The sequence below is a fragment of the Melitaea cinxia genome, chromosome 20, assembly GCF_905220565.1.
Source record: "Melitaea cinxia chromosome 20, ilMelCinx1.1, whole genome shotgun sequence".
NCBI lineage: Eukaryota > Metazoa > Arthropoda > Insecta > Lepidoptera > Nymphalidae > Melitaea > Melitaea cinxia.
In genome coordinates this window covers 12,813,083-12,829,560 of record NC_059413.1, presented here as the reverse complement: position 1 = coordinate 12,829,560, position 16,478 = coordinate 12,813,083, and the positions used below count along the sequence as shown (strand labels likewise).

The window sequence follows — 16,478 nt, the reverse complement described above, 5'->3', positions numbered from 1 at the left end:
TGATTGGGAATTTGAACAGTGCAGAAAGATGGCAAATTGAGCACCCATCCAAAACCTTTAGCTCAATATTGGGACTATTCGACGACACGTTAGCGCAGCGGTAATAGCACTGGCTGTTGCGCTGGCGGTCGCGGGTTCGATTCCCGCTCACGACAGACATTTGTATCGACCATATAGATGTTAGTCGTGGTCTGGGCGTTGATGTTAGTGTATTGTATGTGTTTCCGGACCCCCAACACAGGAGAAAATCCTACTGGGGGATCCGTTGAATGTGAAGCGTCTATTAATTCTATCACAGGTTGTTTCAGTTGAGTTTTATAAACAATTCATCATGTGAATTGTTTATAAAACTCAACTTGTCATGCTATAACTGTTCTTGTTTGAAATAAATAGTTATCACAAATTGGACGATAAAATTGCCATTTTACCATAGGAACTAACATTAAAATAATATTTCGTAGCTCTCATGCAACGAAAGAAATTCTACTATCGTTATCACAACTTCGTGATAACAAACGGGACCCACGTCTCAGTGCGCTTTCTGAGGTACACACTTGAAACAAATATCAATCGAAATACAGATATTTGTCGCTAGCGGAAACTCCCAATCTTTACCGATATTGCAGAACTATTCTTAACATTATATTAAATATAAACATCGACTACAGCGATTAAATTTAAGACAATTCATGTTTTTAGGCACCACTTATGTCTCAATATTACGTCCCACTTCTATGAGCCACTGAAATCTATAAATATTAAAACTGCTCTAGTAATATCGCAATTGCAATGTATTCTTAGCTCTCTGTATAGTTGTATACCTACAGTCCTACATACTACAGTAAATTAAAACATAAAAATAAAACATACTTTAAAAAGAGAAGAGAACGAGTGCTGAATCGTTATAATAGTTTTTACATTTACGTAATGTAAGTACATTTTTATAACATTGTTGTTTTTTACTACTCTTAAACGTTTACTTCTGTTACTAGCCTACCTGTGCGGTTTTGCCCACGAATACTTTGTTAACTGACGTTTTGTTACTGCTTCGCTAATATATCTAACTGGATAATCAGACGGACACGATTTGGAATTTATATTCATACTAGCTGACCCCGCAAACGTTGTTATACCATATATGTTATTAACCCCCCCCCCATAACTTAAGGGTATGAAAAATAGATGTGGGCCGATTCTCAGACCTACCCGATATGCACACAAAATTTCATAAAAAATCGGTCCAGCGTTTCGGAGGAATACTATAACTAACATTGTGACACGAGAATTTTATATATAAGATTAATAGCAACAATCTGGTTGTTTATACGAGTAATATCTTTAAATGTAGATTACTTCAAATGACATTATGCATAACGTCCACATTGCTAAGGTAAACTAACTGGCTTACTTGTACGCTACTGTGTTTTAGCATTATGTCATATATAAACAGCCCATCTCCTTCAATCCACAGGCTTTTTAAGACGAATAGAACCGTATAAGACTCGTACACAACCATATTACTTACAATAAATAAACATCTAAGGTACTCCGTACGTATAAAATTCTTAAACGCGTTTGACGCCACGATCGTAGGTATGCAATGCAAAAAAATCAATGTCAAGTAATTTTGAGGGGGTTACACAAAAATTCATATAATGAACGATAAGTTGACTGATTATTTAAAAAAAAAAAGGAACTGACTTACAAAGGCATAATTTCGTAAGCATTTTTTTAAGCTAGTTAAGCAATCTTTTCCATATTATTTTGGATTTATTTTGAAAGTAAACTCATCCGTAATAGGCCTTTTCATAATAACGTTACATTGGATTTTATTTGAAAAGAAGATTTAATTTAAGATTATATGTCTATATATGTATGTACACCTCCATGCCGTCTAATTCTTTGTCATGTCCTTTTCATGCTGGAGGTTGTCTGGAAGAGATCGCTATTTTAGCGATAAGACCGCCTTCTGTACATGTTTATATTTTCTTTTCGATGTAAAAATTTTCTCCGTTAATGTACAATAAAGAGTATTTGTATTGTCTTGTATTATATTAGTTCCAATCATCAGTACAAGCATCTGAAAATTTAGCATCTGAGGAAATTTTTCCTCATGACAAATAATTCTATGGGTCAACGAACGATGATGCTGTCCATGTGATTTATCTTAAATATATTAGCTTTCAACCCGCGGTTTCGATCACGTATCTCAATATTTTGACACCTTCATTTTCCTAAATTAAAATATAACATATGTCACCAAGTGATAACGTAGCAATTCTAGCGACGAAGGAGAATACGATAAAATCGATTTAGAAATTTTAAAGTTTATCCTTTACGAAAAATCAAATGTTTCCCTTTATATAATAAAATATACTAATATATTATATAGCATTTATACCCGATATACATTTCTCGGTAAATGAACTACCAAAAACGAAAACAATTTTGTCAGTTCGAACCACGAGTTCCTGATATTTAACACGTTTAAATAAACACTCTAGCTTTATAAATAACACTATAGCTTAATAATGATGTAGATAAAATGTTTCTACGTAAAGGACTATATAAATAATCTATACCAGTCGGCTGTTACCTATAACACAAGCATTAAGTTACTTTCCTTAGTAACAGAAGACTGCGTCTGTTATAGATATTTATTTATTTACTAGCTGCCCGGACAGACTTTGTTCTGTCAAAAGTTAATAGTAAATATTATTATTTTTTCATCATTTCTTTTTTAAATAAATTAGCCGAAATAGTCGAGCCATTCTCGAGTTATGGCGCTTAGCAACATTCATTTTTATTTATATAGATATAAATAAACAAGATACATTTTAGAAATGTGTTTTATTCGACGTTTGTTCAGAGGCAACAGTTACGAAGTCATTTGCTAATGGTAATTGCTATACATTAGGGATTCTATGAATATTTAATTATTATTATTTTTCTTATAGAGCAAAGTCCAATTCACGTGACACGTATCTTCGAGAAAACATTACAGACGACTATAAAATTGTTTTTTTTAAAAACTGTAACTATATTTTTAAATTAATTGTTGCCTTATTTTTATGCTATACTAGCGTTGCCCGCGACATCGTATGCGTGGAATTTAAAAAAAATGTTATTGTTCAGTTCGCAGAGTTATAAAATAAATATATATATATATATTTTAAAGTATAGCCTAATTTCTTACTTTATCAGCTATCTGCCAGTGAAAGTCCCGTCAAAATCGTTCCAGTCATTTCAGAGATTAGCCGGAATAGACCAGACAGACAAAAATTGTAAAAAATGTTATTTTGGTATCATGTACACATAGTAAAAATAAAATTAGAGTGTTTGTTTTTAATATTAAAATAACCGCTTTTTACTAATTGCGTATGGATGTGTACACGGTACATATACCACGGTACATAATTAATAGATATGTTTGTAACTGTGAGTTTGTTATGACATAATAGTGTGTCAGCACTCGGCAGAGACTACGTGGAAAGCGTTTCTTAAAACTACTTAATATGATCTTAGTCAAGTTAGACCTCTTTACTAACCCAAAAAGGTTCTATCAAACAATAAGTTTTTAGTCGTATTATGAATATACATTTCTATTAGTTCTAAAAATATACGATACAATAATAACATTTCCAAAATATTTCGACCGCTTTTGTCAACTTCTTAGGCGGATCCGGATGTTAATTTTTTCTTTGTTTCTAGATAACTTCCCTGTCTTTCATCACTCGTGTTTTGTATCTGTTCTAAACATAGCAGAGAGCATGCGCGCGAGCTTGATAAACGGGTGACATTCGATTAATCATTACAGATTTAGGTTAGGGGAGATCTATTATGTGAGAATGAAATGGAAGGGAGCGGTCCAGACAAATATCATTACATACCATTTAAACTGAAAGGGTATTAATGTAATCTTCTATATGAATAAAAATTAACCGCCGAATGCGTTGCTAGGTACAAAACTGAGAAACGGGACCAATTCAGCTATTATTTTTTTAAGTAAAAAATTAAGAAAAATGCGCTTTATATTTCAAAAAGCAACGAATATTTAAACTTTAAGCACAATAACTTAAATACATAGACATAATAATTCTATTCAGCTATTTGCTTCATAAATACGTAATTATTTTTTTTTGTTATTGATTTTAATATTAATAACACATGGTCTTAGTAACATTTATTTTTATTTCCTCCCCAATCCATTCTCTTTATTAGAAATTATAATCTTCGTATATGAATGTATTCTGTAACGAGATCACTCTCATGTCGTTAAATGTGAATAATGATGCTCATCTTTGCATTGTTAATATTCGCTTACCGATTCCGAGAACCCTAAATCCGTTGTATAATTAATCCCTACCTCCGCTTTCTAGAATTAACGACCTTGAAATTCTGTCTATACTTTTGGCATGCACCATATTAATCTTTCGTTATATCTCCAAAAAATTCTTAATCCCATTGTAATATATTTACTGAGAAATAATAATTGTTCTGCACTACTGAGTGTTATAACAAATACCTGGTTTTCACAGTGATACAAATAGAAAAAAAGTGTATTTTTTCTCTTGGAGACATGTGGTCGTTGTCTTGTGGGTGGGTACAAGAAGGACAAATCATTTTCCATTCAAACACAAATAATGAAGAATTCAAAAACATTGAACAAAGATAAAAAGCTGAAGCAACACCCAGTGTCTTCAGACAACATAATTGGTTTTAAAATTAGACAATAAATTAAAGAGACTTGTACTGTATTGTATTAGTATTTGAAAATAATACAATAGCCATGTTGCAGTCTTGTGACTCCCTTTGTCCCTTATTTCTGTATTGTTTAAAACCACCAGATAAAATTCCTTTATATCTTCTTTCAATAACTTTTTTTTCTAATGATCCCTTTGAATGACTTTAAGTATAAAGACAAACTGGCTATCCTTTTTTTGCTTTTTTGTTTTGTGGTTTTGGTGATTTTTATGTCTGTGTCACAAGTTCGAAAATATACATAAGACAATACTCAGAAGAAAATAAATATCTTTGGTTTTAACAAACAATCAGTACTGTGACCACTGGGTCAACTTATATCATCATTGATATTAGAATTAATAATGGCTTTCACTTGTGCCAAGATAGTGCAGATGATTTTGACAATTCAATCTAAATTATAGACAAATAAAAAAAAAAAAAATGTTTTGTTATAGTATATAATACGTTAATACGTTATTTACTCAAAAACAATTACTTAGAAAGCAATGTAGTATTTGATGCGATATGCTAGCAAAAAAAAAAACATTCTCTTTGCTCTATTACTTGTGACTGCCTACAAATTCACACACCATACACCTGTTATTAATATTCAAATGCAATTAATTAGCATAATTCAAGTCTTACTCTGTACATAGAAATGATTCATATTATGATTATATTTTAAACATAAAAACAGTTATATTTGTGTAATAATAAAAGTAATTTTAAAATGTTATTTTTTATGTAAATGACAAAAAGAAAACAGTCTAACTATCGTAATTGTAACATTAAAGTGTCAAGAAAAAAATTATATATGTTTTGTCATCGTGTTGGACACGTCTTTTTTTGTATAGGCAATCAACACCACATAATAGGTGGGTAATCAATCATAATTGATAAATCATTGAACTACTTTTGCTGTAAAATGACGTTTAAGTAATGTACCAACTTGAAGTAGCTTACGTTACAAATTAGGGGGGTTGTTAGACCATCAAAAATGTAGATCATCACAGCAGCCTTTCGTAGTCCACTACTGGACATAGGCCTCCACAAGTTCACGCCAAAAATGGCGTGAACTCATGTGTAGTACACAGGAAAAAGCCGTTGTCGAAAATCGATGAAAGGAAAATGCGTCAAGATAAAAAATAATTGTGTTTGCTCGCAAACGAAAAAAAACCGACTTCAATTACATCGACGAGTAATACAACGTAGATCGACGAAAAAATAGTCAAGTAACAACGCGTTATCAAAGATTACTCAAAAAGTAGTTATCAGATCTCGATAAAATTTATATGTGACCACATGATAAACATCAGCTTTCGATTAAATTAAAAATTATCAAAATCGGTACACCCAGTAAAAAGTTATTGCGGATTTTCGAGAGTTTCCCACGATTTCCCTGGGATCCCATCATCAGATCCTAGTTTCCTTATCATGGTACCAAAGTAGGGATATCCCCTTTCCACCAAAAAAGAATTATCAAAATCGGTACATCCAGTAGAAAGTTATGCGTTATAATACAACGTAGATCGACGAAAAAAGCGTCAAGTAAAAACGTAGTAGTTAGATCTCAAATAAATTTAAATGGGACCAAATGACACGCACCACCTTTCGATTAAAAGAAAATTTGTCGAAATCGCTCCACCCAGTCAAAAGTTCTGAAGTAACATACATAAAAAAAATACAGTCGAATTGAGAACCTCCTCCTTTTTTGGAAGTCGGTTAAAAAACAAACAACCATATAAATGTCTAGGAGGGAATGAGAAAGATGGAAAACATAATAATTACTATAATATTTGATTGAAATTTGACTTGTAGGAGATATATTTGAGCCTCAAGTGACTACAGATACTTAATGATTAATTACCTTGTTAATGAGTAATTAACTAATTAAGGATATCTCATTTCAGTATAATGAAAAATGTAAACATTACAAGCAACGGCTAAACAGCAAGTTACAATAATGAAAAAATTAAATTTAGACAGATTCATTATACTAAATGTATGAACTCTCTGTTCTTCAAGCTGCTAAACATAATCTTCCGCTTCCGCTTTGTTTGTCCGCGATAGACTCCCTAAACTATTTAACCGATTTTAATCAAATTTGCACACCGCGTGCAGTTTCATCTAACTTGAAAGATAAGCTATATTTTTTTTTGTTGTATGTAATTATTATATTTAAGAAAAAAAAAAATTTGAAGGTACGAAGTTCGCGTTTTGGCGCGAACTTGGGGAGGCCTATGTCCAGCAGTGGGCTGCGATAGGCTGAAGTGAATTCTATTATTTGTAAGACTCACATAAGCCCTTAACAATTCTACCAATCTTTTAAGTATGAGACAAATCATCATTACAGACAGTTACACGAAAATCTTTACATTGATTTTAACACCGATTGATAGTAAAATGAGAAACGTTTACATAACAAGGAAATCATAAAACATATTAGGAAACCATTACATATTTACTATCATCTAACTTTCACTCGTAAACATCAATAAATTTCATTATACTATAGTAGCCTTTATTATATGGTACACATAAGCAATTACTGTAATGGAGTCTTCAATATTCTAGTTAAGAAGACTAGCATTTTTCAAACTTATTGAATATGTGATCTATTTTTAATAACACACACACATCAGCCTATCGCAGTCCACTGCTGCACATTGGCCTCCAGAAGCCACCAAAAATAACGTGCTCATGTGTTTTGCCTATAGTCACCAGGCTGGGCAGACGGGCGTGTGTGCGTGCGTGCGTGCGAGCGTGCGTGCGTGCGTTTGTGCGTGCGTGCGTGCGTGCGTGCGTGTGTGTGTGTGTGTGTGTGACCTATTTCTAATAAGACCCTAGTTTAAAAGTTTGGCAGTATCTAATTCAATTTGTTATATGATTTTATTGAATTTGAGATATACGAGTATGTATATATAATTGTCCTTTTAATTAACCCGTGACCCAGAATTAACACAACACTCTTGGGGATTGATTTAGATTGCTGTGTTGCTGTGTAAGGTACCAAAATTATATACTAATATAGCACATATAGAATATAAATTTTTTTTTTTGAGGATATATAAGTTTTTATTTTGCCCACTACATGACACATCCCTTTTGTAGGTAAATATCCTAAAAATTATATGTAACTGTGCTTTCACAGTATTTTCAAATTTAATTTCTCTTGTGGTTTTATTGTAAAAACCCATTTACAATTAATAAAACGAATTTACATTTCAATTATTTATAATACTCACGATATGTATTTTAAATAAAGTGTGTTTCTTTGAGACCAATGTATACATGGATATTTCTTGGTAGTTACAGCATTAAATTCTAAGGTGTCATGTTGTGTCGTCCGTACAAATAATACAAATAAATAAAATTGGAGTGTCTGGCAAACTGGCAAACGCAGTGTGAGACGTCCTCCGGCCCGTTGGACCGACGATCTACGTAAGATTGCCGGTGTAGGCAGGATGAAGATTGCGGAAAACCGGGATGTCTAACGCGAACTTGGGGAGGCCTATGTCTAGCAGTGCACTGCAATAGGCTGAAGTGATGATGATGAAAATTGGAGTGTCTGTTGGTTATATTAAAATAATCGCTTTTTACTAAATGCATGTGGATGTATACATGGTACATATACCAAAATGATATTTTTACAATTTTTCTCTGTCTGTTTGTTCCGGCTAATTTCTGAATAGGCTGAATCTATTTTGAAGGAACCTTCACTGGCAGATAGCTGATGTAGTAATGAGTAACTTAGGCTACTTTTATTTAAGAAATTTATTTATTTTATAACTCTGCAAACTGAACAATAACTTTTTTGTTAAATTCGACGCGGACGAAGTCGATGGCACAACTAGTAGTTAATACGACAATAGACAGCGCAGAGCGACATTTTTACTTGTAGGCAGTTGGTGCTAAACATTAATTTATCACAAGCTGCAATATGCACATTAGGGATGTAAATGTTTTATATACACTACTATAAAACATTAATATGTAAATAATAAAACTTCGCACACTTTATTTCTTAGTAGTAACCCCAAAAGATTACTACAAGGTTAGTAATGTTTCAAGTGCTCGTCACTATGACCGTTAATCACATGTTTAAAACATACATTGTCACATGACATTTAAATAGCAACAATGAAACAAATTGCATTTAATAACACAAAATAACTCCCCTTACTTACTATAGAAGATATATTTAGTACAGAACATTTATTTAGAATATTACGATAGGAATATGTTATTGTTTTTAAAGAACTTTATTACACTTCATCCTGTAATATCCCACTGTTGGGCTTAGGCCTCTCTCCCCATGTAGGAGAAGGATCAAAAACGAACTTTATTAGTGATGAACCAATATTAACACTAGAATGATTCGTTACTCAAAAGCTACATAGTCATAGAACATCAAAACAGCCTGCAAATGTTCTACTGTTGGATAGATGTCTCCTATACTAATATTATAAAGATGAAAGATTTGATGGCTTGTTTGCAAAATAGGCTCCGAAACTACTGAACCGATTTGAAAAATTCTTTAACTGGTGGGAAGCTACACTATTCACAGATGACATAGGCTATATTATATTTAAAAAAAATTAGGGAAAAAAATATTTTGGATTTTTTGTTGAATACCCGTGCGAAGCTGGTGTGAAGGTATGCTTATTTTCTATATAATAATCAAATATGCTACTTGACTGCGAGTCAGTGAATACATTCCTATCACAAGTTCAGTTACTATCAGGTGTCGAGGATAACAACCAACACACACAGCTTTACATGCTCTTTGAGTTATCATTACATCATTACAGCCTATATAGTCCACTGCTGGACATAGGCCTCCACAAGTTTACGTCAAAAATAACGTGAACTCATGTGTTTTGCCCATAGTCACCACGCTGGGCAGGCGGGTTGGTGACCGCTTTGAGTTATAGTGGAAAGATTTAGAAGTTCCTATGTGTCATTGTGAGACAAATATTTGTACAATTACAATATATAATAATAATCATGTCGCGTTGGTGCAACGGTCACAGCCATGGATTGTACCCGTTGTGCTGGGGGTTGCGGGTTCGTTCCCCGCACATGACAAACATTTGTATTGGCCATACAGGTGTTTGCTGTGGTCTGGGTGTTTGTGCAGTCCTTGTGGGTCTCCCCACCGTGCCTCGGAGAGCACGTTAAGCCGTCGGTCGCGGTTGTTACCATATACACCTGATAGCGATCGTTACTCATAGTAGGGAATATATCCGCCAACCCGCATTGGAGCAGCGTGGTGGATTAAGCTCTGATCCTTCTCCTACATGGGGAAAGAGGCCTATGCCCAACAGTGGCATATTAAAGGCTGAAGCGAATAATACTCATACTTGACACTGGTAGAATGTTGCACAACGGACAGTTGCGATGCTGACATGCCATAAATTAAAGAAGAAGAAGAATAGCAATAGAAACACCTACAAAGCAACTTTTTTGCCATTATACCAGAAAAGTAAAACAATAGTTTTAATACTAAGAAAAGCATATGTATCTCTAATGGCTCAAAGATCTATTTGCACAATTAGGGTGATGTATTTTGTTCATTTATTAAGCGGCATTGAGGACTCCCAATAACCAAGTATGACTGATCAGCTTTATCAAGTCATTTGTAAATAAATTCCAATTGCAAACTTACGAAGGTTAACATTCTAGGAATTTGATGATAGTATCTCATTAAAAATTAATTATGTATCATTTGTTATTTGGACCTTCAACTATTTGTCTTTTCTCTGTAGTTAAAAATTGTTTAAAAGCCTTATGTAGTATATGTAGAAGTAAGACAGAGATAAAAAGTAACATCTACATTATATTACAATATAATACAAATACTCTTTATTGTACACTATCAGAGAAAAATTTTACACCATAAAAGAAAATATAGACATGTACAAAAGGCGGTCTTATCGCTAAAAGAGCGATCTCTTCCAGACAACCTCTAGCATGAAAAGGACATGACTAAAGAATTAGACAGCATGGAGGTGTACATACATAATATATACATATAATACGCAAATATACATACATATACACATTACACACACATATATATATATATATATATACATACATAGACTTTATTATATAATACCCTAATTGATTTAGAATGTAAATAGAAAATATATATATTTTTTAAATTGTTAATCTAATTACTATAATTGACTAGTTCATCTGCCTGTACATTTTAATTTTTCTGCCTCCTACATTTTAATTTTAACACAAAATTCTTTGAAAAGTTAATGGGCAAGTAAATTAGTAGCCTTGTGCTACAAAATGTTTCTCTGTTCAAAAAAAACCTAAGTTTGACATTGGTATTAAACACATTTGCTCACACATTTGCTTACTTGTTCAGAACTTGAAGAGGTCTAAGCAGAAGTTCAACAGTGGACTTTATATCAGCTGAAGCAAAGTCAAGATTGGTTAAATTTGCTTAAATATTATATTTTATGTTACTAGGCTTTTTTCTCTATATAGACGGGTCAGAAGCTCAATCGACCCACCACACTGCTTCACTGGAGTTGATGGATATATTCCTTACTATGAGAAATGATTGCTAACAAGAATCTATGATAACTACAGGGACCGACGCGGCAGCATTCTGTACAGGCCTATAAGGAAATTAATCTAGAAAATAGATATTTATACAAATTTGCACTGTGAGTAGGAATCGACTCGAATCGAATCGAATCCCACCGGTGACTAGGCATATAAAAGCAGTACTACGCCAGAGCGATGAGTAAAATATTTTTACTCATCTCAGAAGTGTTGTATAATAGATAAGTATAGCTAACAAAGCCAAATGACTGTTGTTTAAACAAACAACTAACAAAAAATAAGCACACGAAATAATACTTATAGTATTGTAAATATACAATGTAGATAATGAATATTGTACTGTATTGGTTTGAGAAGCGAAGTTGAAACTATTACAGCAAAGTCAACTTATAAGTGTGTTTCTGTAGTTACCTTAGTTTATTTGTTAATATTCCTAAATATTGCACAGAATTATAAAAAAGTATTTTGAAATTCGCATAATTATTAGTTTGAGTTCAGTTTAAATTAAGTTAAATTTAGTGATAAATTGGAAATTTCAAATGAATTGTCACTTTATTATTAATTTAAAACATGCTTGCCATCAAATAAACAATTACTAAATAGCTTCAAGCAGTATCTTTAGCAATGCAAAATTAGGATAAAAAGACTAATTAACATATTGGATATTTGCCAGGAAGTATAGTTTAGATCGCTCTTTCAAAAGGAGCAAATATATTTACTTAGTAAGCTTTAGATATTAGTGTAGTATATATCTAGATGAATACCTGTGATTCTTGATGTACTAGAGTTTACTAGACACTGCACAAAGTGTTTGAAAAGGACTGACTAAACTAAGTCTAGCTGGTATTAGCCCAAGCTCGGGGATCAGCTGTTCGCACGCGGCTATATTAATCGTCATGAGTAGACAGCAAAAGTAGGCCAAACATCTCGATTAGAGCGTACGCGGCGGCCGTCCGCCGCGGCGAACCTTGCGCCGCACGAATTCGCAACACTAATCTAAACGTTTTGTTTACACATCCTTTGTGATCACGCTAGCGAAAAACTTGTCAACGTGACATCAGATACCACGGAAAGTGAATACTATACGAGTGGTAGCCTAAATAACAAAGACATGTCATCTTAACGCTGAAAGTTGATGTTCATAAACTAGCATTACCTCGGCGGCCCTTGGCGATTTTTCCTTTTGTTCATTTCTCCTTCACCCGACTGCCCCGGCGGGTAGGCACCTTCTCGTCTGCACGTCGGGACCGGAATCTTGGCTAATTATCACTTCTTTCTTTTACAACACAGTCCTTTCAACTTTCGCGGATGCACAAAACTGCAGTTGAAATTAGGAGTTAGCACTCAAAATACGACAACAGGGATTCATCGAATTCACTTAAGTTATTTTACATTTGCCAACAAATATAAATTAAAATATATTTGAGTACAAAATCGCAGTTCGATTTATTCTCAGGTATTAATTAATCCCAAAAAATAAACGGATTGGCAGATTTCTCGTGCCTGCAATCAGCGCAGGAATACAACATGGCGCTGTGACGTATTCGTCAAAAGTATTGCAAAAATTTTATATATATTTTTTCTCAATTATTTGACACTATATAAAAATTAGGAATAAATTAATTAAATATTTTAGGAAATTTAGTAATGTAAAACACGTGTTTCTACGAAGAAAGTAATAATTAAGATCAATGGTTGACCAACTTCCACAAAGGTTACTTCAATATGGCGGAAGTTTTGTGTGCTACTATTGTAAAAATATTTTTGGAGAAATGTCATCACATGTTATTAAAGAAGAGAAGCACATAATTTTTATTTAGTAAAAGGTTTTGCAAACAAAAGAATACATCTTTTTATTAGTTTAAGGAATGATAAATTCATGTTTTTACAGAGAAATAATTACTAATATTTAAAACGACTAGTACTAATTATGGTTTTATGCAATTAGAGATATTAAAAACCAAAATAAAAAAATTGATATATTTTATTTTAGTTTTTATCATAATTTTGTATTCAATCGTTTTTTAATATTGTAATATTACTATAATTCATTTGGGTTTTTAATCTGTCCTACATAAGAACCACGACGCGCGCGCGCGAATTTCGTATGTGTGCCACGATTCCGGCCGAGTTTAATATTGATCGTTTTGGGTTTTGGTGGACGTCGATTTGTAGGTCAGACCAAATATGAGCGTCAAAACCGCGCCAAAAATTTCTCAACAAGAGAAATTTGAACTAATTAACTCGGAAGTGCGTTCGTTTTATGAATATTGTAAGGAGGCAGGAATTAGCGATGAAGAGATGGACATCATATGCCGCCCTTTGACGAACGCTGTACGAAAGGCGTCAATCAAAAGATGGACCAGGGCTTTTCTACTTTTTGTGATGATACTGGCTATTGGATACACAGTTATTCAAACGGACACATTTCAATGGCACGCCACAGCGATTGCAAGAATAACTCTGATTAAGTTACTACCCATCTGGGATTGGACGCCGTTGTATTACAATAAGTGTTTGATCGAAAGATCGCAGCCACAAAATTTGGACAGTGATGTCGTCTCAACAGCGGAATGCATTACATGTGAAGCAATAAGTAAGTTTCGTTTATTTAGATATTATTTATATTTTCCTAAGCAATGACTTATAACAACAGTAAAACTTAACGCCTGCTTGAAACAGGCGTAAGTTTTACTGTTCTGTTATAATCTTTCTTGTTAAACATTCACCTTTTCGTGTCTTAAACTAAATTTAACTTTTTTCGATTTCATAAGCTTGCTATGAATTTAAGATGAATTAATGCTTTATGGTGAGACGATTAGACGAGAAAAGGTAATAGAAATAGAGCAAAGAAAGATATGGAGGATTGTACACGTGGATTTTAAATTTTGCTTGAGCTCAAATCGCTTCAGTCTGTAATATTCCACTGCTGGGAATAGGCCTCTTTCCCCATATAGGCAAAGGATCAGAGCTAAATCCACCATGCTGCTCCAATGCGGTGGCGGATAAATTTTCTACTATGAGTAACGATCGCTATAAGACGTACATGATAGCAACCGGGACTGACGGCTAACGTGCTTTCCAAGGCACGGTAGGGAGACCCACAAGGACTGTACAAACACCCAGACCATGCCAAACATCTGTATCGCCAAAACAAATGTTTGTTATGTGCGGGGATCGAACACGCAACCATCAGCGCAACAGCCACAAGCCAGTGCTGTGACCGTTGCGCCAACGTGGCGTCGACTTTAATTCAAGGATGCGCAAAATTACTACTTGACTAGATTCAAAATCGTTAATATTGTCTTCGTTGATAACAATGACATGTAGTCGGGTTAAATAAATAAAAAATACACCAATCGGCAAATATATGCCTTTTCCTTAACAAATACACAGAAATCTTATATCGTAGATCTTTTCAGTTATTTAATATTTTCTTCGAAGAGTCATATAATACTACTACGTAACTGATGCTAAGTGGATAACGTGTTAATAGAGACAGCTAGCGATCCAGAAGCACACAAAGCGAAATATATTTTTCAGCTCACTGGCTCACGTGATGATAAGCGATTACCATAGCATATAGATGACTGCAATACTAGAAGTATCGCAAGCGCGTTACCGACCCTACCCCCGACTCTCCCCAGGAGCTCTGGTCAGTTGGGCTGCTCCAATTTTGAGTAGGATATTTTCTGCTGTACCCTAACTTAATACAATTATTATTATATTTATAATTAATTATAAGTATTGCACTTTTGAAGGAAACATTGCTCGCGTGTCGGACACCAGTTATAGTGAGGTATTCAATCAGCAGTTGGTCCGTGGCGCCCCCGTGGTAGTGACAGACGCACACTATGACTGGGCCATTTCCGACCTTAATCTCACTAGCTTCATTGGCGCCGACGACCGCCTGCGCGTCTCCGTGCCCTGCAGGATCCTCACCAACATACGCATCGGCAAACAGCCCATGGACTTAGAGGAAATAGTCTCCAGGATTACCAACGCCGAAATACCGAGCTGGTTCGTTCATTTCCAGAACTGCGATATCCGAGCGGTGAAAGCCTTTAGAGTCCTCGCTCCGAGACCCTACTTCCTCTCCCCCCACATCCCTCCCTCCCACTTCAACTGGCTGCTGTTGTCCAAAAACTATGACACGCATAGATATAAGCAATTGGAACTCGACATAGGTCTGGTCATAATGTCTCAACTTATGGGTAAGACATACATACAGTTACGTCCGAGAGCTCCTTGCGAGGATATATGTTATACATTAAATTTCCAATTAAACCAAGGGGAAACGCTAGTTCTTAGCAATTCTCTGTGGGAACTGGAATATTTCCCAGGAAAGGGGGAAAATATGGCCATGATCACAGAGACGGACTGGATAGAATCATAATACACGTGTTTGTATGTAGGCAGAACATTACACCTTCCTGTTATATCCACGTAGATAACTTAGCACACTTTCGAAATGGCACTCTCTTTGTAGTAAAATAAAATATGGGCACGTGTTATATTAACAACGAAAAAGTACCGAGAATATATTAACATTTAATTTATTCTTTAGATATACATGAATTTTTTAAAGCCAAATTTTTCCAGTACTATCAATAATAACAGTTCTGAACTTCTTATTCCATTCTTCTCTCCCTCTTCTTCACATAGCATCAAATAGATAGATTTTGTTTTCCCAATTGTTTAAGTTTAATGAGAGATTAAAAAAAAAAAACTGTCATTTTACTTTAAACGAAAAAACATTGCAGGTTCAGTTTTTACGTAAGTGATATATTAGTTTTTCTTGATTTATTTTTTTCATAGCTTTGTATTCAAGAGCGTAGTTGTACAAAAATCGTCTTAAAATGTTAGATCAATGGTCGACAAGTAGCTTGATAATGGTTGTATTAACTGGGTACTAAAAGCCTGTTATTTTGCATTTATTTGTAAAACGCATTTTGCAAACTAATGCACGTCGGAATATCAGGAACATAAAATGACCAACAGATATCCTGCTTTAAATATAAATCACAATATTAGTGTCCAACAAAGTTATAAACTTGTATTGCAACAGTGTAACTAAATATAACAAAAAAGTTTGCGACATGGAAGACGTTATTCTACCATTGAAAGACAATTGAATTGCCAGAATCGCA

At 34.1% G+C, this 16,478-nt stretch overlaps 2 protein-coding genes across 2 annotated transcripts in view; one reads left to right on the top strand and one right to left on the bottom strand.

Annotated features, from left to right (window-relative positions):
- LOC123663288 (ataxin-2-like protein) overlaps positions 1 to 12,519 on the bottom strand; it is a 47,503-nt gene extending 34,984 nt beyond the window's left edge. The window contains exon 1 of the mRNA XM_045597977.1: positions 12,485 to 12,519. Within this exon, the coding sequence (XP_045453933.1) occupies positions 12,485 to 12,519 (35 nt within the window). The remainder of the gene's footprint in view (positions 1 to 12,484) is intronic.
- A 996-nt stretch (positions 12,520 to 13,515) lies between these two features.
- On the top strand, positions 13,516 to 15,724 carry LOC123663240. Its single transcript, XM_045597931.1, has 2 exons — positions 13,516 to 13,924; positions 15,090 to 15,724. The coding sequence occupies exons 1-2, from the start codon at positions 13,516 to 13,518 to the stop codon at positions 15,722 to 15,724; spliced, it is 1,044 nt and encodes a 347-aa protein (XP_045453887.1).
- The last annotated feature ends 754 nt before the right edge of the window (positions 15,725 to 16,478 follow it).

Excerpts from the sequence above, each read along its gene's own strand:
- LOC123663240 (XM_045597931.1), top strand. The coding sequence starts at position 13,516 with ATGAGCGTCAAAACCGCGCCAAAAATTTCTCAACAAGAGAAATTTGAA. Across the intron at positions 13,925-15,089 it reads CATTACATGTGAAGCAATAA|GAAACATTGCTCGCGTGTCG; the intron begins GTAAGTTTCGTT and ends GCACTTTTGAAG.